At 40.4% G+C, this 25994-nt stretch overlaps 1 protein-coding gene across 3 annotated transcripts in view; it reads left to right on the forward strand.

The window, feature by feature from the left end:
* The first annotated feature begins 1147 nt into the window (after positions 1-1147).
* Positions 1148-25994, forward strand: part of LOC109041967 (uncharacterized) — a 145329-nt gene continuing 120482 nt past the window's right edge. Inside the window, exon 1 of one of the 3 annotated variants that reach the window (XM_019058506.2) lies at positions 1148-1403. In XM_019058506.2, coding sequence (XP_018914051.2) covers positions 1264-1403 — 140 coding nt within the window. In that variant the 5' untranslated portion in view covers positions 1148-1263. The remainder of the gene's footprint in view (positions 1404-25994) is intronic. The other 2 variants (XM_019058498.2, XM_019058509.2) reach the window with 2 other exon arrangements.

The raw sequence follows: 25994 nt of genomic DNA on the forward strand, positions 1-25994 counted from the left end.
TGGCGCCTCTGCGGGTGGCACCTATAGAAAATGCATACATTTTGTGTTCCTGGCGATAAACCTGAATCCAGGCTCCGTCTCCACGAGGCGTTTCATGGAATTCGTCCCAAGTTCGAATCGCAGGAATGAAACTCCTCGGCTTTTGCCCCGTTAAACAAAATAACAAAATTTCTTCTCCTTTTTTTCTGATTGTGAGTAGCTCTCAGGACCCCTACCCCACAAGGACTTGATACTGTGATTAGCATTAACTAACTCGATATTTTTCCCAACTTCGCAAGGGAGATTTTTCCCTGCGGGACAAATCCCACCACACGTCCCGCGGAGACACACTGAAAAAAAATTCACGGCGTTTTTACCAAGATCCATTGGTACCTTTACCATCTCACTTTTTTTACCAGTTATTGGTAATTATACCAAGACAGACTGCGGTAAGCTTACCTAAAAACCGGTATTTTTACCGTTTTTTTCAGGTAAGAATACCACTTTTATTGGTAATCAATTCCCGGTAACTTTGCCATTTTATCTCGGTAATTCTACCACAGTCGATAAAAATATTGGCGTTTTTACCAAGATCCAGTAAAATTACCGAGAGAGTTCAATAATTTTACCGAGATTGCTCGGTGAAATTACCAATTCCATAAATGGTAATTTTACCAAGAAAAAACTGGGATCAAATATAACCCTGAATTCTTGGTAATTTTACCCTTTTCTTAGTAAATACACAAAGATTTTTTTTTCAGTGCAGCATTAAAACCGCGTTGAGTCCAAGCGCATCTCGTTGCCGAGGAATTCGGATGTTTCGGTATACAAAGCGATAGAACACGACTTGGGGCGGCATAATGAAGGGAACTCGGTAAAGAGAGCATGATAAGGAGCCGGAGCGTGATTCGGCGCCCGGCCCGGTGCGTAAGGCGTGAATCCCGCATCCGAGATCTCAGGTGAGATCCAGTAGCGGCCCCAGCTCCGCGTGGAGTCCGAGCCCGCTCTCGGGAGAGGGGTGAAACGTAATGAGTGAGTATCCACAACTCGCATCCACCTTGCTAGCGGTCCCCCGCCCCCCTCCGCCCCCCACGCCCCCCGCCCCCCTTCGCGACGCCGATAAACGGCGCCCAAGTTGGCGGCAAGCGCCGGCTCCGCTCCGCGCTGAGGTTTCCTCGGCAGTCTCATTGATAACCACTTTTGTGTCAACTTGTGCCGTGTTGTGCCGATCCGCGCCTGCGTCGGGTATCATGATATCGCGAATTTCGTGTGCCGTGTGATAATATGATTCGGGATTGTTGGTGCGATGATATCATGAATTCCTCGCTGGCTTTGTTCATCTCGGGGGGAGTGTCCTTTGGTGTGATAGCCGCGCTATGCTCCGGGATATTTTACCTCGTCGTCGTTGGACTCAAAAATTCCAGGTAAATTCATGTTACAGTTATCAAAAATCACAATTAAAAAAAAACCTCTTGGTTCAAGAGTACAGTTTCTTGTCGCCGGATTTAAGAGTCTGGACTCTTGTTTCAATGCAAAATCCGCTTGAATCAATGCAAAATCCGCTTGAATCAAGAGTTCAAGACTCTTAAATCCGGCGACGAGAAACTGCACTCTTAAGTCAATGTAATGCGGCATTAGTCCAAGAGGTTTTTTACACCAGTGTTAACGATGGCTACCGGACAATACCGCCTTTCTGCAAACTGACAATCGGGCAAGACAAGAAGAAACTTCGTCATTTTTGTAATTTTGTGGTTGAATTTGCGATTTTTATATGTATATTACAAAGTCTTATCAGCGCTTCCATGCAGAATGGGAAAACATTGAAAACACACATGTTTTTATTTGTTGTTTCACTAGTATACATTATACACAGAGTTGAAAAGCCTTAGCGGCACTGACTATAGTTTATACGACGTTTTTGCAAAAAATGTCTCGATTCATGGACATCTTGCATATCTGGTACCTAAACAAGAGAGGGGGATTGTACAAAAACGACCACACTTGTATGTGAATGGGAGGTTTACAAAGAGCTTCACTGATAAGAGATAAGAGAATTAGATATTACATATTAATAGATCTAGAACCCATCCAGTTCTGAAGATTCGATGAATAAGTCGCATTTGCATGTTAATTCTCTAAATTCCATGAAACTATACGAAACATTTTGTTCAATTTTTAGCTGATATAACGCTACACGACCCAATTGAAAAAATGTGACTCATTTATACGCTATCATCTAATTTTGTCCATCGTTTTAATCTCCTCCTGTCTTGATCATTCTATGATGAAATAAATTTCGATACATCAAATAAGATATAAATTTAAGAGGGAGAGTGATGGGCTAAAGTAGAATCATTATCTTTATCGGGCAAGTGTCTCACCGTTTGGTTCCCGTTCTTTAGAACACTTGACTTATTTTCCCTTAGCGAGTTAGATTCGGTTAATTTAATAATGATTAAGTTCTAGCGAAATCTGATAGCAATATGGCCTTCATATGTCTTAGAGACAGGAAAAACCTAGTTAACGGAGAGTGAATTGTACTTTTGATCTTTGGAACGTGTTTGATTCCAATTTATATTAAAAAAAAAAAAAAAAAAAAAAAACCGTACTTGTTTCTTTTTATCTTAATCAGATCGAGTCATAGCACCGCCTGAGCATGAGGTGCAACTGCAACAGATGGTTCTTGGCGCTTTTGCCTATCTGCGTTCTTTTTTCGTGGAGGAAGCCCTGCTATATGAAGCAGTCACGATGTCCAGAAACGATACTTATTTGAAAAAAAGAAATAAGTATGGCTTTCAAATAAAAGCCTAAGATGGTCCGAGACATGTAAAAAACGGCTGTTGTTGGTATATGGAATGAAAAAAATTCTTTAGAATGCGGTGATCTGTTACCTTACCTTGACCGCCTTTATTCCTGAATAACTTTATGCTGTATTTTCAATGATGTGAGAATCGTTCTCATTTTGGTAAAATAGATACAAAGCGGAAAACCTCAGTTGATTTCGTTCTCCGTCCTTGGTTTTTATCATTCCCATAGCATATTTTTCCGGAATTTAGGGAAAAGCTATCGAGAATAACGAAAGTATGACACGAATAGTCATTTGATAACGGATATTATACTCGTATTTTGCTTCTTTTTGACTGAATTAATGCTTGCTTATAAAATAATGTTTTTAGAGTGGTTGAGGGAATTCAGCAAATTCGCAAGTATGAGCACAGGAAAAACTTGATTGATTCAAAAATGGGTTTTCTCAACAAATTTCAAGCGATACTGCGAAACATCTGTGACGCTGTAAAGCCGCGATAATTGTTTTGCAATTTAAGGCATTGATAAATCCATAAAATAGAGCTTAATTTATGAAAAGTTAGAGTTTAAATCGGTATTTTTGACTGAATAAAAAAGGGGAACTTTCTATCATTGCTAGTAATACACTTAATGCATTTACTACCGGGCCTGTGAAATATTCTCCTTATTTGACTGGGTTTGCTTCAGATTGTCGAGATTGATACAAAAACTCGGTTGGTCAATGACGCGATAGAAACACGCACCAGTCGATAGACATTGGTACGACAGCTTTCTGATTGGAAGTAACTAGTGTTGCGTCAAACAGTATAACTTCGAGAGGGAATATTATGCTCGAAATGAGTTTTTTTCCCTCCTTAATGAGACGATACAATATGTGATGCAGAGGCATGACGTCACATTGGCTATTTCATCCAAATGATCAAAACTTTTGTCGGTTTGTCAAAACTTAAAAGTAAAGAAATAAGTAAATGAAGGAATCAGGACTTTTTTTCCAAAACGTTCGATTGACTTTAGTTAACATGCATGCATGTGAAGGTAATGACAAGATAGAAATAAGATACTCCACTACAAGAGTTGTTCTTGGATAAGAGAGATAAAATTTTTGCTTTGTTTCACAAACCGTCTTTAATTTGTATTAATAACTTTTCTTTTTGAAAAAAAAAAACAACATTAAAAGCGAAAATTTTAAAATCACCCGACCGAGATAAAAAGTTTATTTAGTTTCTTCATTCGCATTCAATTTCCTCCACTGTATCATCCACTTCCGTGGAAATTTGGCAACAAGTTTATTACTATTCAGTAAGTTCCCTCTCTTATGAGAGACATACCTACGCTACATCACAGTCTAATTCCTCCAAATTACTGCGACTGCACCGGTGAATTATAATTGAAGGCTTCTGCATGCCTTTGGCAAGGCAACGTACAAAAGGAAATAAGGTCCGGACCAGTTACGCATGGTCATGGTATGCGGAAAGATTACATACCCACGCTGCATAAAAATTGCACTCTGATTACTGAGCATACTCATCGGAAAGAAAAAAAAATAAGAAACAATAAGAATAAAAGGTAATTTTAGAACGAACTATAATAATTAGTCGACTAACAGAAAAAACTGATGAGAGTGATACTGGCGAAAGAAAAAACTGAGTAACTTTAAGGTCAGTTGAATGTTCCTTCCCTCTAACGTGCGAAAAGAAGATACCATTCACACATTGATGATATAGGGTTATTCAAAAGTTACGCACCACTGGCCATAGCTTTCGTTATAATTATGATATCAACTTGCAGGTTAAGACGTTTTCCTCATATCGAGGGGGAAACTTTTTTAGATACTTTCCAGTTTTTGATCCCCGCGGGGTGGAGAGCGGGGGGCAACTCAAAAATTTCAAATGGCCACCTTCCTCATGGCCAGTGGTGCGTAACTTTGAATAACCCTGTATATATTCGGAACTCTTCGGGGCAAAGCTCGGAAGGAATTGTTGTTGCATTGCAAGTCATGGATCTCAGTTTTTTAAAGTCAGAAATTAGGATTTCCAAAATGGCAAAACTCGTGCCTTACAGAAAAAAAGAAAAAAAAATAGAAGAATAAGGAGCTTCTTCTCATTCCAAAACTTCAACAATGCTCTTAAATGGTCTTAGAAGAGAAAGAGGGGCGATGACCTAAACAAATGTCTACACACCGGTGACAGTCACTGTTAGCCAAACAAATAAAGTAGCTCACAGTGTACCTGATTGTAATGAAACAGACCCTTTCATTTCACCGGTTACCACGAAAAAAAAATAAAAAAAAACATTTTTCGTCTAATCAAGTTGTTCTTTCTAGACGACGAAATTATAATGATGAACACTTAACACAATAAGACCGCCAAAGTAGCATGTCACGAGGAAACAAATTGAAGGAAAGCAGTGCCGCCAATTTTCAAATTATAATTTACGATTTCCACAAAAATTTCGTAAAATCTTCGGAAATTGCAACCTTGCGGAGGGGTTAATTTTATAGCGAAGCAGTGCGGTCACCTTCCAGTTGCTTGTTTGTAGAAACAGACACACCAGTACAGGAGATTCTGATTTGTGGTCGTAATTTAAATTTGATTTAGCGGGTATTCATAGCGCCGTCCCGTGCGCCCGCGCCTCGCTGATTCGTCGGTTTGTTTCCGAGTCGAGAGGCTTTTCAAGGTCCGTTTCCTAGTTGTCGTGGACTCCAGAATTCGTGATTGTCTCTCAATTGCGCCGAACAGGGTACTTAGATAGCGCTATCATGAGGTTCGCGGTATCTGAAGGATGTGCCAAGTGCCATCCGTGTGCTGTTTGCAAAATGGCTTGCTTCCTTGTAAAAATAGCGAAAATTTTGCGTGATCATGAGCTATGAAATGACTGCAACGTGAGGCGAAGTTTCGTTATGTTGTTTTGTTGCTGATATCATTCAATTTTAAGAACTCAGATAGTGATGGCTTTTGGAAAGAACTTTTCAAAAACTTTTGAAAAAAGAGTTAAAAGTTATTTCTTGGGCAACCATTTTTTATATTTTTAAGGTAAAATTTACGTAAATTTTGTTTTAAAGAAAGGTCCTACTTTTAAGAATATTTCAAACATTGTTATCAAACATTTTAAGTGTTAGTTTGGTACTTTTTTCGGTTAAAAAACTTGAAAAATGTTAATTTTACAGACTAGGTAATTTTTTCAGAATTCCTCATCCTGTTCTTGAAAACATATTTTAACAAATGTGTAATTAATTATATTTTAAGCTTTAAAGGGTAATTATTCATAACCAGAACTACGCCACGCCACCTACCCCTTTTATGTGTATGGTCTCCCTGTCCCTGTATCTCGCGGCGAGTGAGAGATCAGATCAAAATGGACTTGAAGACTTTATACGAGTGAAAATCATTCATTTTTGCCTTATTCCTAGGATAATTTGAACTCTGACTAAGTTATCGCGCCCGGTTAGCAAGGCTGAGGCAAAGCACGCCTGCGGTATAATTCGACTGACTCGGAACTTGAAGAAACGTGAACATTACGACTTTTATGATAGGTGATTTCTATACCGTCTTCTCTATCAACGCTTGCAATTATTAAGTTTGCCACTCACGGTGACTGCGTTGAAAAGTGACATAAAAATTCATGTTCGTGCTGAAAATACATTCTATTAACTAATTGGCCCAACTAATCTTTGCTCAGAAAGAATCAATTCATCACTTTTGAGCACGGAAAAGAAAACTTCAGCGTTGATTTCTCCTACGAGTATCTACACATGGTGCGAGCCGCCGCGCTGGATGAAAAATTGGTGCAATTTTTCATGCGTAAAAATTGATTAGGATAGAAACGGTTGGACTCAACACCTTGTAAAATTATGATATCTTGGAGCACTGCTCAAACCATATTTTGATCATTTTATAATCTTTGTGTAAGGTTTGCTTTCATTGTTGTGCATGGCGGATAAATTTGATAATACATTGAAATGCAGGCATCTCGATAGTAGTCCGTCTAGGTGTCTTAAAAATATTCCCAAGAATCAAAAACTTTTTAAGAATCTCGGTCAGTGCGATCGGAAAACTAGGTCACCTCCACCAAAAATCTTGTGGCTGAAAGAATGCTGAGTCCAAGCATTTTTGCCTAGTGCTTCTTTAATGGAATAGAGCATCACTTCCAGGTGGATCTGATCAGGTATTCTCTTGGAATGAGTCATCAAGATAGATACGCAGCATCTCCTGGTATTCCTTGATTTATATAGAGACGCGTAATCAACTTAAAATAGTCTCAGTGATTTGTTTCATTTGCACTTGACTGCCTGACAGTGTTGCCACACGGACTGGAACCGCATCTCTTTAATGGTAAAACAACGAGTGATACTCCAGTTCCGGTGCAAAATTAAAAAATTGTGGCGTCACCTATACCAAGATAGTGTGGGATCCCATTGAGCTCTTATTGAAGTCACCTGCAGTTGGACCACATTTTGCAAAAAGGGACCACTATTTCTGGCTTATTTTAGAAACAACATGAATGCCATTGGTTTCCCAATGCAGAAAGGTGTTTTTTAAGGAAGAGCCAGAGAGAGTGCGGTTCCTAACTGCAAATGCAATGCAGTTGAAATTTGGCAACCTGGACTTCGATGAGACAAGAACCTCCAAAAATCGAAGAAAACCCACATTTTTTCGCATCAGAAGAGCTGAAACCGCGATAATTCGGTTTCAGCGAACCGCGATAGCTCATTCGGTAGCTAGAATCAGTAGCTCAGAATCGTTTTGTTTATAGTTTCACCAAGGTAACTCGAAATTTCCTGCAAGTTATTTCAATACATCGCAAGAAAACTCGTTATCTCCTAGAAATTCGGTGATAGCCTCATAAATTCGAACCCGCGAATGATTCTTTTTATAACTGAGAATAAAAGATGTTTCCTCTTTGTTTTTACTTATTTACGATTTATACAATTGTTTCTTTATACGTATTATTGTATAGTTATTGTAAATGATAGAAATAACCGAGAGAAATCCTATGAGGCAAAAAAAAAATAATTTTTTCTTTTAAATAAACAAGGGTCCACCGCTCAACCTCCGGTCCAACGTGGGGTTGGACCATTTTTTTAATTTTTAATTTTAATTATTCGCCTCAATACCCCGACATAATTCAGACCTCGATCACAAACCTCCCGGAATATCGATAAGCACGGAACTTTGAATGTTCTCCCTTTCTCTTCAACTTCAAGTTTTCAAAGCTTGACTGCGCCACACTATTTTATTCGTGTTTTCTTACGCGATTAGGCAAGCCCAGGGGGTGGTTTGCGGAAACAAGACAGGTCCCGAGGAATCAGCAATCACCGCTGACAACGCATCTGCATCGATGCATGGTCGCGGTGTATAACCGCGCGTTATGTAATTGCGTCAAGTGGTTGGTGTTCAATGATCATGTCGGCTCCCGGCTAATAAATACGGACCGCATCGTGCGATAGCTTCGCAGCCTCATCATTTGGACGTATTTATGCTAAAAGGAACTATGTGCATAGAGGGTTTGCGTGCAACATAGTTCCTTTTACCATAAATACGTCCATTTTATCCACTCATGTCCGCATCATCCTCGTCATCGGTACATACTGCAGGATTTGAGCATCGCTGTTAATTGACGAAATCACGTTGTTTGTCACAAACGGAATGGAGGAATTATCGTGAATTTGAAAGATCAGGACACCACTAAACTGACGTGCTAAGGAAAACGCCATATGAACATTTGACACTTGCCAAATTTCTCCGGATAAAACATGTATTTTTGGGGAAAGTTAACCTTATTTTTCCTTAAAATGTTCAAATGTTTTATATTAAAATGCGAACAAAATTATCTTGAAAATTTGAAGAAAAATGTTAGCAATTTTTCCAGTAAATTCGTTTTTCATGGAAGGAGATATGGCAATGTCTGATGGCTCATACGACGTTCTTCCTTAGCACGGCAGTAAAGTTAAGGAGAAATTGCAGCACCTGCATTGCAGGAGGAATTTTTCGGTAAAAGGGCGTATGAGACTTGCAATACTGCTGAGACTGAGCAATTTCTTATGTCGTTTGCGGCAGATGAGATTCGTTTACAGTCGACTTACTATCTTACAATAGTGAGGAAAAACTCGGAGTATACTCAGAGAAAAATTCATAGCAGAACTGCGGATAAGTTACTTACAGCTAGAGAACTACGTTGCACAATCTTAGCAGCACCGCAAGCCTTACACGCCCTTTTACCGAAAAATGCCTCAACTTTTCTTTGCTTACTGGCGTGTTATTGAAGAGAAAAGTGATTCTAAAAATGAAGTTTAGAGGTAATGACCCGAATAACTGTTTGATAGGTAAATTTTATTGAAAGGAGTCCGAGGGATGCAGCCTGGGCGGGGGCGCCGGCGCCCTTAAATACGTCTATGTTACCCCCACCAAATGTATACATATGATTTTGCTCCCCCCCCCCCCCACGCTACTAGTCCTGGCTTTACTGGCAATATCGTTGGGTAATAAACCAAGTGGTAACAGTGCAACACTGAGGATGTGATGTGCACTTGTCGTTGCATAGCGTAGGAGAGCAAAGCCTCAGTATTTAGGGTAGGCGTTAAGTGTTCTGGCTTGAGGTCAAAATTTTAAGTCGTGGTCAGATTTTGAAGTGATACACGTGAGTGACATGAGTCATTTGATCGCCTGTTAGCTTTGATAATACCAAATGGTCTCACGCATTCGACTATGGACAATTTCAGAGGAAGACCAGTGACAAAGGCATAACTTGGGCAAATACTTCACACAGGAAAAGCCGATGCGCCTACAGTGATTTGGTTGGATCTGTGCACATCATAATATCAATGATGAAACTACCAAATGTATCTCGGGTTACGACGTTGCGGATGTGTTATCACATTTTAATTTTTTTTAAGGATTTTTCAGGAACTACAATTTCTGCTTCATTTGTGCAAACATGTAAAGGCATAGGGAGCCAAATGCTGCATACGTTGTTTCTAGACTGAGCCAGAGGTTATAGTTCCTGATTGCGTAATGTAGTCCAGCTGACCACCGTTGTTCGGGGAATTTGTGGTAGTTTTATTCCTCTTCAAGAATATTTTTAAAATTTTCGTACAAAACTAAGATTAATAATTCTCTCCTTTCTACGCAATGTTGTACACAAAATTATACACAAAAATCGAGATTTGTGTTTTTACAGTTCCGTCGTCGATATCTTTCTTTCCGTGTAATTTCACCGACTTTTTTTTCCAAGAAGTCATTTCACGCGAGCCAAATCAAGGGTCAAAGTCAAGGTCACGGTTCTCCGAATGACTCCCGAGACTCGGCGACCATTAATTAAAGCAGGATTCGAGCGAGCTGGATTTCAAACATGGAATCAATGAAGGGCACGAGCAGGGACCGGACCTGCCCGTCGAAAGAGAAAGGGAACCCGAGCTGAAAGGGAGAGAGAAAAGATTAAAAAAATCGGAGAAAACTGAAATTGGCGCAAAGTTACAAGAGCGAGCTGAAAGTGAGTGGGTTACTAACCTGCTTGCAGCGACAACGCTCAGCATCGAGAGTGGACGATGAGCAGTATATCCATTCTTGACTCCGTTCAGACTTCAGCGGCAGCCACCGTTGTTGTCGCTTTGGCACGTGTTGAAGTGCCACCCTGTCTCACAGGCTGTTCCGACGGCCTCGGAGAAACAGGTCCAATCTACTTTTTCAGTCGTAGTTACAATTCGATTTTCTTGGTAAGAATCAATTTTGGTCCAGGTGACAATGAAGTGTTCATTGGAAAAAAAAAACACATTGGATCTAGAGTCCAGACTCTTGAAAACATTGACAAGAAAAAGGACTCTTGATTCAATCAGATTTAAGCTTAAATCAAAAGGAAATCCGCTCAAATTAAGAGGCTTGGTTCTTGATTTAAGCTTAAATCTGATTGAATCAAGAGTATTTTTTCTTGTCGATGTTTTTAAGAGTCTGGACTCTAGAGCCAATGTGCTTTTTTTCCAGTGTTGTTACGTGGACTGAACTATTTTTTTTACCAAAAAAGTAACATTATACTACGGTTAGAAAAGTAGCTGGCACCGAGAATCAACAGTCAGTATTGTAAGAGCGACGGTTCTCTTTTCCGAAGTGAACAAGAGTGAGAAGAGTTGAAGAGTTTATTTTGCTCTGGGATGATGATGGACGATGCTTTGCCTGGAAAATAATAAAAGCATTCTGTTTAGAAATCACCCGGAGCAATAGACCGGGGTAAGTTCCTGAACTGCCAAAAACACACTGATCGAAATAAAAGAAAAGGGACCAGGCCACATTTTGGAGAAAGAGTTCAGAAAATGGTGTTGTACCCTCCTGGTAAAAATGATGAGTGTTAGGGCAGTGCCACCTGCCCTGGAACAGTATTCTAAATCTGTTCCAATGATAAATGCTACCATCACCAAACACTTGCCATTTTTTTTACAAAACTCAATACCTTGCACATTTCCTCAAGTCAAACATTCGAAATTGAGAAAAAATTATTTGAATGAGAAAGCATGGGTTGGAATTTGGATGATCGTATACGTTTTTTCACCAGTTTTGACCATTTGAAGGAACATTGGTCTCAAAATTAATCAGTTTAAAAGAAAAAGGGAAAAAGGCACCTTTATAGAAGTTTAACATAAAAAACTCACAAAGAACATTCTGAATAGTAAACTTTTGGGTTGTCTGATCTTTTAATCCTTTTAAAATGTACGTGGCAGAACAAATACGCTTTGACAAAAACAATCAGAACTTGGTATAGGTGTTCAAAATGACAATTTACTTGTCCACCGGAAAAAAGGGCCGAATTGACTGTTGGACTAAAAATTAAAACATTTTCTATGGTACACGCATGTAACCCAAAAAAACAGTTAAATAAACGCTTAATGTGCAGGAAATACCAAAGATTTCCGAACCAAGGCGGCAATGCCGACCTGTAACAACTGCACAGCATCGCATTGCATCTTGAGGAGGGAAATGGGCCAAAACGACGCCTCGGCCCTCTGCCTAGTGTGCGCCGCTGCCCGCATTCTAAAGCCACGCTGAGCAAAAACAACGAATCTACATGAGGTCTACATGCGAGTTGTGCGGTTCTTGTTCAAGAGAGTAGTCTAGGCGTTCAATAATTCCTTCGATCGCGAGAGAAACGGTTGCCCGGCCCTCCTTGCCCGCAGGGGACGCAAGTGCAAGTTATCCGGCCTTCTCCGTGGATCGGAAACCGCTTCAGGCGCCAGGTGAGTCAGGAAACAAGTTCTTTATCTGATGAGCTTTGAGTCCAATAAGAATGCCTGTATTCTATGGCTCATGAGATAGCGGACATGTGGGGTTTTAGCGTGGACCGATTCTGTTTCAGTCGGATCCTGGGCTCTCTCACGTAGAGTTTTACTTTCTGTTGTCGGCAAACAATGTTAATCAATTAGAGCAAGTTTGAGCCTCCGAGCATTGCCAAGAGACGACGGCAAGTTCAGAGGCCTCGAAACCTGCTGAAACACGTATTGTGTACCAGTGCGTGTGCCCGCAATACCTTTCACCGATCCCGATACCAGCTCGCGATTTCTTTTTCGGCCATCGGTATGCAATAAATCGATAATGCAATCCGTTTTATTCATCGGATTCAGCATCGTTTACGAAATCTGGCTGTCGTTAGGTTGGAAGCTTTTTCGACGGCGTCTGGTTTCTGCATTGTTTTTGTTATCTTCGTCGGCTCCAGTTTAATTGTGGTGGAAGATGTAATGAGTATTACGATATAGTTTGGTATTTGTGTAGAGATTATTCCGATTATGTGGTGCCCAAAAAAAGGGGCGTTAAATGCAGGAGAAAGTTAAACTGCCATGACGGTTCAGAATTTTCTTTAAATTTTAATGGGTTGTAATTTTGCACGGTTATTTTTCTTGAGAATTTTAGTGACTTTTTACTGTAACTCTCTCTTTCTCTGGGTAAAAAAAGGATTTTCATCGGTATTAAAAAAATGAATAAAATGTTTTCAACAAATCAAGGGAGAACACTGTATTCCCTGAATGTAAACATTTTATTGGTAACCCGGGCTACGAAAGAAACATGGGTGATAATTCAGGAAAAATGAAGAGCAACACAGTTTGCGTCCGTAAAAGCCGCGAAACTCCCGCAGCTCAAAACCATGGCCGGATTTACCTACTTGCCGCCCATATGCCGCCTGTATTTTGCCGCCCTCTTCTCAGTTCTCATTAATTTTGAAACATCAATAAAAACCATCAAGTGAACGTGCCGGAGGGAGTAGGGTGCATAAGACGCGTTCACTCGTGTTGGACACATTTTTTGCGTAAGCCCTGTCAACACTGCTAGCAAAAGTTCACGGAACTTCGCGCGAAAGTTCAGTTCCGTAAACCTGTCTCTGTGGGGACAAGGCCTTTCATTTGTAAGAAATGAACTAAAAAATTCAGAAAGAACAAACATAAATGTGGTTCAATAATTTTAACTTCCGCCGCCGCACCGCGCTGACCACACTGTGTTTGGCGCAATGCGTGAAGTATTCATGTAGTCTTGTAGGCACTGTGCGTTTCACGCCGCGCCGACCGCTGTTGACCGTACTGTGTTTGACGCAATGCGTGAAGTATTCATGCAGTCTCGTAGGCGCTATTACGTGTTACATGCCGACCGCCGCGTCGAGGGCCTCTCCTTTTCATCTCATGTCCTCATCGTCATCATTTCTCTTTGCGCCGCGCCGCTCCAGGTCAAATTACATGTTTGGTTTCTCTCTTAACTAAACTAATTAAAGGTGCAGTCTTTTGTATCACCGAAATATGACAAAATTAGAAATTAATGAACTCTCAGGAAATGAGAGATTTTGTCACCTTTTCTTGTTTGTAATTGTTTTCTGAATCCGATTTTTTTGTACCTGCATTTCAAAAAAATTGCAAAATTTGCCGACCCCTAATTTTGCCGCCATGGGCCGCGGCCCATGTGGCCACCCCCTTAATCCGGCCGTGCTCAAAACCATTGCTCAATTTTGCTCGACAAAATATACCGATGAGTGTGTGCAAAGTGATTGGTCACAATTCCCCAGCAGCCCTTGGCCTAGAGGTAAGAAATAAATCTTGCTTTTTTTTTAGATTTTTGAAAGAATTCAAGAAATTATGATTTTCCCCTTGCATCGATTGGTCATTATTTTGTGTTTTTACAATCAGATTTCTTAAAATTGGTATCATTTTGTATGTTTCAGGTAAGATTGCAGCTATTTTTTTTACTTTCTGTCTTCTGGTCCCGTTGGTGAAACTCGGCTTCGGTGGGTTTTCTAAACACCCATCCCTCATAATGCGGTCCCTTCTACGGTAAGTTTGAAACGAATAAGTTCTCCGTTCATTGAATACATTTTAAGGGTATGTTGAAATGGACCGCGTTTAGCAAAAAGGAATCAAGCCGCATCAGCCATTACCAAAAACTGAATAGTTTAATTTTTTACAAGAGAAAGTTTGTGCGAATTCTTTTGAAAATTTTAAGGAATTTGCTTCGTGCTATGCAAAAAATTCCCTGAAATTTGCACAAAAACCCGCACACCTGTTTACATGTAAAAAATTAAATTGCCCACGTAAATTTGGCGATAGCTGATGTGACTTGGTTCCTTCCTACTTAACCCGGCTCTAATGTCACTAGACCGAATTCGGGACGGGTTAAATTATAGAAATTAATACATTAGTGGAAGAAATGGAAAGTACGATTATAAATCCTACTCCTGTGTTGCAGGACCAGTTCTATATATATCACTTCCGAGGAAAAATCCACGGGTGTATTTGCCACTTTTTTTAACATCGTCTGATTAAAACATTTGCCACTCGACCATGTCCGTGCTTATGGTTTCGTGTAAGTTAGAAGAGAGACGCGGCAACAGTGTTTTCCCTTATAACCATATGACTGACTAAGCCTCACGACCTTGCCGAATAGGATTCTCAAACGCGATGGCCTTTCCTGGCTGAGACTGTAAATAAAATCAACTCGGGCTATTCAAATTAACCAGTTTCATTTGGGTCTGAAATCGCTCTCAGCAGCTGTTGACTCATAATTATCGGCGAGCAAAAGTCATGGCTTTTTACTACACCAGAACTCGTAACTTAACATTAGTACTGGGAACTGGCTGACATATCCTCTATTTTTGGTGGTTACGTCCGGCTTCCCGGTGAACTGGACAATACTTGGCGACGTAAAATTCAAAAGTTGGAGAAGTAATAATGTATGGGGGGGCCTCCCTGGAAAACTTGGGAAAAACTTGGTCGTCTTAGGAGAAATTTTGATCTGTTCTTCTGACTATCTAAAGATTCATTGAAACAGAATATCAAAGATGAAAGGTAGGTATATAATGTACTTATTCAGCAAAAATCTCTGAAATTCTGAGGGAGGGGCTAAGTAGACTTCTTTTAGAAAAGAGGAGGAGTGCAAAGCTCTCTATGCCTGGCTCTTGGGTTCTGTATTTGTGTTCTTGTGCTACTTTTGGTTCATATAGGAGGGTGAAACAGAGAGCAACTCAAATTTCATGTTGATTTTGGTACACTTTGCGGTAAATTTAATAAGAAAACAAAGGAGATGCTGGGAAACCTCAGAGTCGACCGTATTTATTTTGTGTTTTACTTCCAGCATCAACCAAACTTTTCGGTTGAATTTCCTCTCAGTGTAAGTGCACATTTAAGCACGGGTAGGATGAATGAGAGCAAACTTTAGTCACACCTCTCATCAAATGTATTTTGTAATCGGGATATCAGAAGTTTGATAGAGCAAATGGACTACATTTTGCAATTAGGAGCTTTAAGTTCTGGCCCGGTTTAAAAACGGCATATGTGCCATTATTCTCTCTATGCACATAAGTGTTTCTTTAGATGAGCCGGAATTTATAGCTCCAAATTGCAAAATGAAGTCCAAATTATGTTTGAATTCAATCATTTTTCTGAGATTATTGGAGCAGTGAACGAAGAACCTGATGAAATTTAGACTCCAGCTAAATTAATGGCCGAGATTGCGGCTGAAACGATCAGTTCAAATCCCGGATCGTATTAAGGTTCAACGCTCGGGCAGCCGCAGCCCTCCACCACAACAGTGACATAATCTGCGAGCACCATAAGGCCAGACACTTGTTCCTCTCCAAGTCGAAGCGGAAGAAATATTCCTATCATATATGGATTGTTATCAATGCGGCTTTTATTGGGATGTGACGCTTGTTTGACTGCGAGATGTAATACGATTGGGCCAACCGCCATAGGCCGAACCCACGTGTGAGCATGTTTTTCGTTGCGTCATTAAAATTTCGCGAAAAATAACATTGTGTGACTGGGATTTTGAAAATGAAATGTATGTCATATCAGTTCAGCAGTGAGAAATGAGTGACCTTAAAACCGAAAATCCTGCTCATCGGTCGAAGTATCAAAATCTGCACAACTCACACACGATCTGCAAATTATATCACTGCGGCGAAATCGCAAAAACGCGCATTTTTGTTTGCGATGCTGCAGAATTCCTGTCATAATTTATTTATCGTCCGGAAAAACACTCATCTTTGTCATAACTTGAAATGCCTGGAAATCTTCTTTGAAGGGAATTTTGGAGTGATTACTCTAAAATTATTCTATGGAGACTCTCAAGTTGTGATATGAAAACGTCCTTGAGAGAGGATCCCTAGAATATTGTCTGAGGAATGTTCAGAGCATATTCCTTGGAGAATATTCCGAAAATGATCCTCCGATATCAGTGGCGTGGCGTGAATTGCGATATATCGATTGATATGCCATTTAAACCTATGGAAAGGATCGATTAACAGGGTTTTCGCAGCGAACACCTTAATAATCGATTCTTTACCATAGGTTTAAATGGCATAACAATCGATATATCGCAATTCACGCCACGCCACCGTCCGATATAAATCGAAAGACGCAGGCTGGGAACCCGAATGGATTTTGGAACCGGTTCCGGTTCCGGTTCTCATGGTCCAATGATTCGGGTTCCGGTTCCGGTTCCGGTTCCGGTTCCGGGGGTCCGAAGATTCGGGTCCCGGTTCCGGAACCGGTTCCGGAACCGGGACCGGTTCCACTCGGGTTCCATGGTATTAGTATTCGCGAAAATAATTTAATTTTAAAGTAAATTACTCAAAATGAGAGAGAGTTCAAAACTGGGCAATTTTAATGAAGCAATCAAAAATGATTAATTTAGAAACAATAATTTGAATCAAGCAATTGAAAATGATATTACTTAAGCATACCGGAGCAACAGGATACTTTCCAGCAAGTCCGGCGCGATGCTGGCTCTGAGGGGGGATAGAATGAACGCTAGGCCCGAAAACAGTCTTTCAACACTAAACTTCTCGATTCCGTTTTTTGTTTTTGAGGTTATCTTCTTCTTCGGTCTTTTGTTTTGTTTAAACCACTCTTCGTATTCCTCCTTGTGCTGCGTTCGGACATGCTTTTTTAAGTTTGTTACATGATTCCCTCCTACCCTCGTTTATCAAAGGAAATTTGGCAACTCCTGGTGGTTAATATGGCATTTTTCCTTAGCGCGGCAGTACGGTGCAACATATAGCTCTGAGAATTGTTTTAATTTTGAACTTCATCTATTTGCAGAATACAGAGTTATCCTAAAGTTACAGGGGTGGTAGGTAACTTTTGGATAACCCTGTATAATAAAGTTTGCAAATAACCGAGTAGCTATTACGAGAATATTTCCATTCTGACATCAGGAGGACTCGCGGTTTGCAAATTCTAGTGATGATCTGTCGAGTTGACTCATTTAAATTTCAAAGACCGTATGGATTCACGTCCGTTCTCTGACTCACGTCTTGGAAGTGGGAGTGCTCGAGATATCTGTTGGTTCGGCTGGAAGTAAATAGACGCGTCGATTTATTGTATACCCACGCAAACGGAAGATTTTTGAAGGAGTGTAGAATCAACCAATAGCAGCAATAAAACCCCAGTTGCAAAAAAGTGCACTTGATATAGCCACTCCTTTATTTATACTTAAACTTCAACAAAACTATTTTATCTTTCACCTTGGTGAGTTGAGACTATTCGAACGGTGGAGAAATGTCAAGCATCTGGCTCCATTTTGATCCGTCCTGGTCGTCAGTGCCAGTTATTCAGGTGAGTATTGAGTCAAGATAGAAAATGTTAATATCCATTAAAATCGGCAATGCAGCTTTATAAGGTCAGACCATCGCATTGTTTCACGAACGCTGAGCTAGTTTCTCAAGAAACCTTCTGATCCCATGGCAAAAGTCTACTCCAAATGTAACTAACTCACGTAATATTTCTAAATTAATTTTTAAAGGAGCCTCTCCCATATTTATCTACTTGAGATAAATGATCTAAATTGTCATGCCGAGCGCCGACTCCCGATACTTATTCATGATTGATGAGCTATGTCTTCATTTGACTCATTGAAAATACACTTCCAGTTACATAACGGCAATACTAAGTCGGATGAGTGAGATACATATGCATTTACCTCGTTTTGGCGATTTTACCAATAACACTGTCAATTCAAACACATTAGTATACTTGGCGGTTTGACTGAGACTTAATCTAAAGCATAACTATGTTCAGCTGCTCCTTGCACAATTCTTTAAAAAAAAATGAAGTAAAAACACCATACAATCGGAATACGTCTCTCGGTTCGAAGATTTTTCATCCATTAGCTTCATCTCATCAAAATAATTTTAAAATCATTCCTGATAATTATTTTTCCTTTAATTGATTCTAAGTTTTTGACTGTTTCAATTTCAACAGTTTTAAACTCATTACAGATTCCTTTAAAGACTACGGCAGAGGTACAGAAACTACAATTATTCACAAACGAGATTACTGACCCACCAAAAACTAAGTTTGTTCTTTCAAAAAAAGAGCCTCAAAATTCCTTAACAGGTCCGCATTTTGAGCGGCACCAATACAAAAACCGTCATCTGGCAAATAGCAAAATTGTGCAAAGATGTTGAATTCATTGACCGAATGCCACGCGTGACCTTAGAGCACATCACTATCTCCGTTGTCACTTCTGCTGAAATAGTCCACACTATACTCATCCATTTAGACGGGGAAAATTGTGAATTTTATTCATTATGGCAACATGGACAACGCCGCGCAGAATATGAATGAGAGTGGGTTGCGCGTTCGAACCTCCACGATCATAATCGAACTATATTGATTCTTGGCGCGCTTTTCGTGTCGATGCGACTTGGCATGATCACGAAACCCACGCTGGACTCACCAAACTACAAACGAATGACTATGATCGCCAACTGTGTAAACATGGGAAATGCCAAAAGTGTGGTCTAGCACGATGAGACTTTTTTCCAAATATTATTTTACTTCAACATTAATGGTGCTACTGAAGATGATTCAGCCCCGGATGATATGCCAATCGGGGCCGGATTCTCCGCAAGGCCAACCGGGGAGATTTGAGAAAGAGGGGCTTAATACGCCTTCTTCCTGATTCGCTTTTTGAATTCTCTATGCTATATTGTTTGTGTTGCCCAATATCCCAGATCGATTGGCCTCTGTTTGGAGCCTGGAGATAGTTTTTTTTTTTTTCGATGGAAGGGTCATGGATTCCTGGGTGGTTCCCGGATATCTTGTGCTCATTAGTTCGTGTCCATAGATGGCGGCACGTGCTGCGTTTTTGTTTTAAAACTCACGACCGTCACAAATAGCTGAAATTTGAATCGGAAAAACTATGTAAAAAGAAAGAAAAATCCTAAAACGTTGGGACCATATACGATTTAGATCTCATGAATCGTCCAGAATTGAGAAAACGCAACTTCCAGCGGAAATGATAAACTTGATTTCTTTACTTTTTTCACCCTGAAAAATCCCTTATTTGAAATTTTCGCCAAGCAACAGTTAAATGTGGCAAGTTAAATCACGTGTTTTTAGTTTTAATAGGAGTTGCACATTGAATACAAAACTGTGAGTGGCAGTATCCCGCGATTCCCATGAGTTCGCCTTCACAATGTGAGTAGGCAATTTGAGCGGCTTAGGAGCAGTAATAGTTGCTTGCAGTACTTTTGGTCACCTTTACTTGATTTAAATGGCATTCTCACATTAACAACGAAGCGTCTTGTAATCACTGAATTAACAGATCTAGCTGATTTCCTTCTTCCAAATTCAAAGTCAAAACACAAACGAAACTTAGTACATAAGTGAGTTCGTAAGCAAAGTCAAAAACTGACCGAATGGAGATGTTGCATGTGTGAGGGATTTGCAGTATGACCATTGATTCTTATGTAAAAGTTTGCGAGAAACACGATGGTACCACTGGTTTTCTCTGAAATCATCTCCCAAGCTCAAAAAAAGCTCTCGAAGTGAGGCCAAAATGTAGGGGATATCCCACCCTACCCTGAGAGTCCACCTCTACATCAAAACAAACTATCCATGCAAAGATATAGGGAGCAAATAATTAGCAGGGTCACCGTGTTTTCAGTTTTGGAGTCCCCAAATAAAGTGGCAACCCTGCTAATGTATTTGCTCCCTATCTATGCATGGAGAGTTTGTCTTGATGTAGAGGTGGACTTTCAGGATAGCGTGGGACATCCCCTCCATTTTGGCCTCAACTTGAGAGCTTTTTTTGAGCTTGGGAGTTGATTTCAGAGCAAAACCAGTATCACCATCGTGTTTCTCGCGAACTTTTACATAGGAATCAATGGTCAAATCGGAAATCCCTCACACATGCAACATCTCCATTACCGGATATTTTTTTCACAAGTCGCTTAAACGAAAATATACTTGCAAAATTATATAACACCGTGACATATCATTCCGACCGAGGCCGCCGGCCGGTTTGATCAGATCTACCGCACCGTTAGAAGCTAGACCCCCTGTCAAGCTTCATGTCCCGGGGAAAAAACAGCGTGTGATCTCTCTTGCACACCTACCCGACGGCATAATCAATCATATCGAAAATGCACGGACGACAACCGTGACGTCAACACCTGCCGCCGTCCGTCAACTGGAAGTGCATTCTGGGAAGGGTGCACTCTCTCGGCGTGCATCAATAATCAGGGATAAAGCACAAACCGGGATCGGAGTGATACGCCGCGCCGAGACAAAATATGATAATGGATGATAGCGGTTGCGGCGCACATTGGTCCGAGACCCGATCTAGGTGGCATTAATTCGAAAAAATGAATTTTGGAAAAATTAAAATTTGACACCACAGATTGATAGTGCATACTCTCGACGAGTAACTTGGCCAAATATCATGAAGATTGGATCACTAATAAGGAAATGATGAGCACCTAAAGGTGAGGCCGCGAGGTAACTTTTGGGCGGACTCGCACCAGTTTTCAGTGTTTACTGTCAGGTCCTATGATTTGAAGTTCATCACACAGAAATAGATGCAAATGTGAAGTGTTCTGTTTATGGTGTATCAAAAATATAAGGCATGTTAAAGGTTTATACGTTCTTACTATCTTTCAAAAACGTGTCTATACATCTAGACAAGCCGTTAGACAAGCGTTATTTTCTACTAATTCCAAGCAATTTTTACAAAAATGGCTCTAGATGAATGTCTTGCGCCGGTTCGCACACATACAGACCTACTGTAGTAGTTAGTACTAACCCTAAACTTGATTTTAGTGCAATAAATTCTGCGCATACTTGCGTCCCTGGGGGTTAGGGCACTTTGAATTTCCAAAACCGGCTTTCAAGAAATAAAGAATTGACACACTAAGGAGCTTACTGCAGACCTCAGATCCTTGGGAATATGAATACTGCATTTTTTATAGGTCATGTGGGTTCTCAAGTCTTCATAATCGTTAAGATGATTATTTTTTACTTTGTCTATACCTCTAGAGAAGCCATAGACTTACCACAGCTCCGGTTTTTTGACTGGAAATTTTACAATTATGACTCAAAATAAGGCCCTGCGTAGGTTCGCACACGTGCAGACAGACTGTAGTAGTTAGTGCTGACCCTACACTTGATTTCGGAGCAAAAAAATTCTGCGCATACTTGCGTCCCTGGAGGTTAGCGCACTTTGAATTTCCAAACCGGCCTTCGAGAAATGAAGAAAATTGACACACTGAGGAGTTTACTGCACTACTGCTGACTCCAGATCTTTGAGGACTGCATTTTTTGCACATCACGTGAGTTCTTAAATCCTCACAATCATTGGGATGGATTATTTTTCACCTTGTCTATACCTGTAGAGAAGCCCATAGACTAAAGACAGTTCCCGTTTTTTGACTAGAAATTTTACAATTATGGCTCAAAATACAGAACACGTGGGTTCTTAAATCCTCTCAATCGTTTAGATAATTGTTTTTCACATTGTCTGTACCTTTAGAGAGGCCCATAGACATAGCACTGTTCCACAGAAAAGGAGCTTACTGCACTCCTCGCGCATTATTCCGTGATTGTATGAGTAAATGTCCTCTAACTTAATAACGAATGCTTATTCTTTCTTGGTTCATGATTTCTTCGTGTTTTTATTCTCTCAGGTTTGTAAGGCTCTGAAATCATCGCAAGCCTCACAACTTTGTTTAAAAAAGAAAAAAGCAAGTGTGATAACCTCACTCTTTTTGATGCGCAATAAAATATATACCGATGAATATTTTCCTGCTCTTACAGACAGTAATCATTTTTCTTTCCAAATACTTTGTTATTAATTTTGGTTTCTGCTTTCCTTCATTGAGTGAATATACTTCTTGTTCGAGTAAAATATTTATGTTACGTATGTTTAAATTGCCGCGTATAATGAATTTAAATGTATTTTTTGAATTATAGACGAAGATCGAATCTTAATTCATAGTTATTTTGATAATATAATAATTCTGATAGCATAATTGTACCATTAAATTACAAAGCTTCAAAATTTCTGTTGGTTTTAAAGCGCGGCGAATCAAGAAATTCAGCGAGCATTGAGGTTCAAATAAAGTTCTTCTTACGCTGATTTGTCAACACTGTATGAACAATTCGAATAGTGGGATAAGCAGTTTTCTTTGGTACTGGAATTTATTTTCCTCAGGGAAACCACAACATTTAGGAGGTTATTTTACCAGATAATACCAATTCCTGTTCACAAAATTTATACAACATTGCCCACCCCCCCACCCCCCCCCATAAAAAATTAGTAATTAGAGGACAAATCCTCGTAAATTCATCGATAGTTTTTTGATGATAAATCAAAAAGGTTGAAAAATATATCAGTCCAGGAATTCAGCCATTTTAAAATATATTAATGTAGTATAAGTATGAATTTTCAAGGCTAAATGCAAATTTACCACCTTATGCTAAATGATACAGTCAAATTGACTTCAAATTCGTAATTAGCGACCCAAAGAACCCCTAGAAACATATATCAATATGTCATCATCAGTGATATTCTAATTAATGCCACCTAGATCGGGCCCTGGAACCAATGTGCGGCGTGTTGCGGCTGTTCGGCGTAGAAAGTGCGAGTTCTTAATGAGCCGGCACACTTTCCTTGTTCTTCGGCCTCTTCGGGCTGTCTCCTGCTCTGTCCTCTGGTAATCTGTATTCTACGAGTGTTTACAATAACCGTATATTGTGCTCTCGGAGTCTGAGCCGCAGCAGCCGGCAGCTTTAATAATCTCCGGTGTTTGGTGAGTGGAGCGGAGCTTCTGTTTGAGGCGCGGCGCTCTCCTGCTACGCTAATGTCGGCCCCGACCTGTTGTTCTTGTTGGATGCGGTTAGGTCAGGTTCTATCACCTCTTGAAAAATGTATACTCCTTCTAAAAATATTTCTAGGACTAGCCAGGCGAATGGGACACCCGGTGAAAGGGTGTCACGGGGGTTTCACAAGAATTGAAAGAGTGAACATTTTCTGTGGGGCTATGGATGGCGGCTGTGGCGGTTAGGCGTGGCAGAACGCCAGAGCGCGGTACGGAAAAGCAGCCTTCTTTTATATACGTTGTATAATAGAACTTGAAATTCCGTTCTCGAAGGCTTTTCAGGCATTGCGTGGGTAAATGGAAGGCCTTAATGAAATTTTCGACTCCGGTGGGACAAATTGATACTGAACATTTCGACCCCCGGTTAAAATTTAGCAGGTCCTCAAAGTGCTGATCAAATTTGAACGATTCAGACGCCAATTTTTTGATCACGTAAAAAAAGTGTCGACGTCTTTTAATGTGACCTGATTTTCAAGTTCACTGATCACATAAAATGCAAAAGATGCTTTTGCTCTAAACGAATATTAATATTGTCGTTGGGTTCCCCACTCGCTTGGATCGTTTAAAGACCATCGCCCGACCCATGAACAAGGATGCGGGAGTAACGGATCTTGTGACTTAGCAAAAAGCGAAGCGACAAAAGGCGGCTGCGATCAGGAGGTGGCGCAGTAGGCCCGGGAGACAGAAAGATCATCGGTTCGGTTTTAACTGATTGTGAGAGCAATTTCATAACCGGAGCGATAGTTCGGCGCGCTGATCAGAGCCCGATGGCAACAGACACAACTCAGCAACTTCATGCAAAAATCGCCAAAGTCCACTGGGAGCGCTGTATAGTTGCGTGGTTTCTGCTTAGCATGTCATAATTCCGGATCGAAAAGAATCGTGCAGGAGCAATGCACGGAACACAAATAAGGCGGAACGGCCCGGCGGCGACGCACCGTCGAAAGAAGGCTTGGCACACAGTTAGTAGAAATTATACCTTAGGTATCTGAAAATTTGAGTTGAAGGTGAACTTTTAGGGGAGAAAAATATCGTTATCAATGTCGTACACTGGGAAAAAAAAACACATTGGATCTAGAGTCCAGACTCTTGAAAACATTGACAAGAAAAAGGACTCTATATTCAATCAGATTTAAGCTTAAATCAAAAGGAAATCCGCTCAATTAGAGTGGCTCGATTCATTGATGTAAGCTTAAATCTGATTGAATCGAGAGTAGTTTTTCTTGTCGATGTTTTTAAGAGTCTGTACTCTAGATCCAATGTGTTTTTTTTTCCAGTGTACTAAGAAAGAACGCTGTACGAGCCATCAAACGGTGTACAATTTCGCTTGATGAAACATGAATTTTGGGGAATTTTGGAATATATTTCTTCCTATTTTTCAGAGAATTCTATTTGCACTTCAAGGCAGTGGTTTGACATTTTCATTGTTTTTGCTGTTCACTAAAACGAATCGAATGATCAAAATCATTTTTTAACTTCTTAGGGAATGCGGATTAAGAGTTGAGGAAAATTTACGGGAAACCGCAATTCCTTTGCGAAAATGTAATATCTGCAGCAATCTCTGCTCAGATTTTTCTTTTGGGATAGAATCAGGGCCGGATTTTACCTACTTGCCGCCCATGGGCCGCCTGTATTTTGCGCCCGCCATTCTCATTCGTTTTGAAACATCAATAATAAACCATCAAGTGAACGTGCCAGCGGGGGTGGGGTGCATAAGACGCGTTACTCTTGTTAGAACATTTTTTGGGAAAGCCCCTGTCAACACTACTAGCAAAAATTCACCGAACTTTGCGCGAACGTTAAGTTTCGTAAACCCATCTCTGCGCGGACAAGGCCTTCTATTCATAAGAAATGAACGAAAAAATTATGAAAGAACAAACATAAATGTGGTTTAATGATTTTACTTCCGTCGCCGCGCCGCGCCGCGCAGACCGCACCGTGTTTGGAGCATTGCGTGAAGTAATTCCACAGTTCTGTAGGCGCTATGAGATTTACGCCGACGACCGCTGCTGAACGCACTGTGTTTAACGCAATGCGTGAAGTATTCACGCAGTCTTGTAGGCGCTATGCGTTTCACGCTGACCGCAGTGACCGCACTGTGTTTGATGCAATGTGTGAAGTGTTCGTGCAGTCTTGTAGGCGCTAATATGTGTTATACATGCCGACCGCCGCACCGAGGGCTTCTCCTTTTCATCTCAAGTCCTCGTCATCATTTCTCTCTCAGTCGCGCCGTTCCAGGCCAAATTGCGTGTTTGGTCTCTCTCTTAACTCGATTACTTAATTAAAGGTGCTGTCTCTTGTATCATCGGAAGATGACAAAATTAGAAATAACTATACTCTCAGGAAATGAGAGATTTTGTTTGTAATTTTTTTCTAAATCCAATTTTTATTTATAACTACATTTAAAACAATTGCAAAATTTGCCGCCTCCTAGATTTGCCGCCATGGGCCGCGGCCCATGTGGCCACCCCTTAATCCGGCCCTGTATAGAATACATGAACACACATTCTCACTTGATTTCTCGCACGGTGATAGAGATAACACACATTCTCACTTGATTTCTCGCACGGTGATAGAGATACTTAAGA

This window comes from Bemisia tabaci, chromosome 6 (genome assembly GCF_918797505.1).
Source record: "Bemisia tabaci chromosome 6, PGI_BMITA_v3".
In the NCBI taxonomy this organism is placed as follows: Eukaryota; Metazoa; Arthropoda; class Insecta; order Hemiptera; family Aleyrodidae; genus Bemisia; species Bemisia tabaci.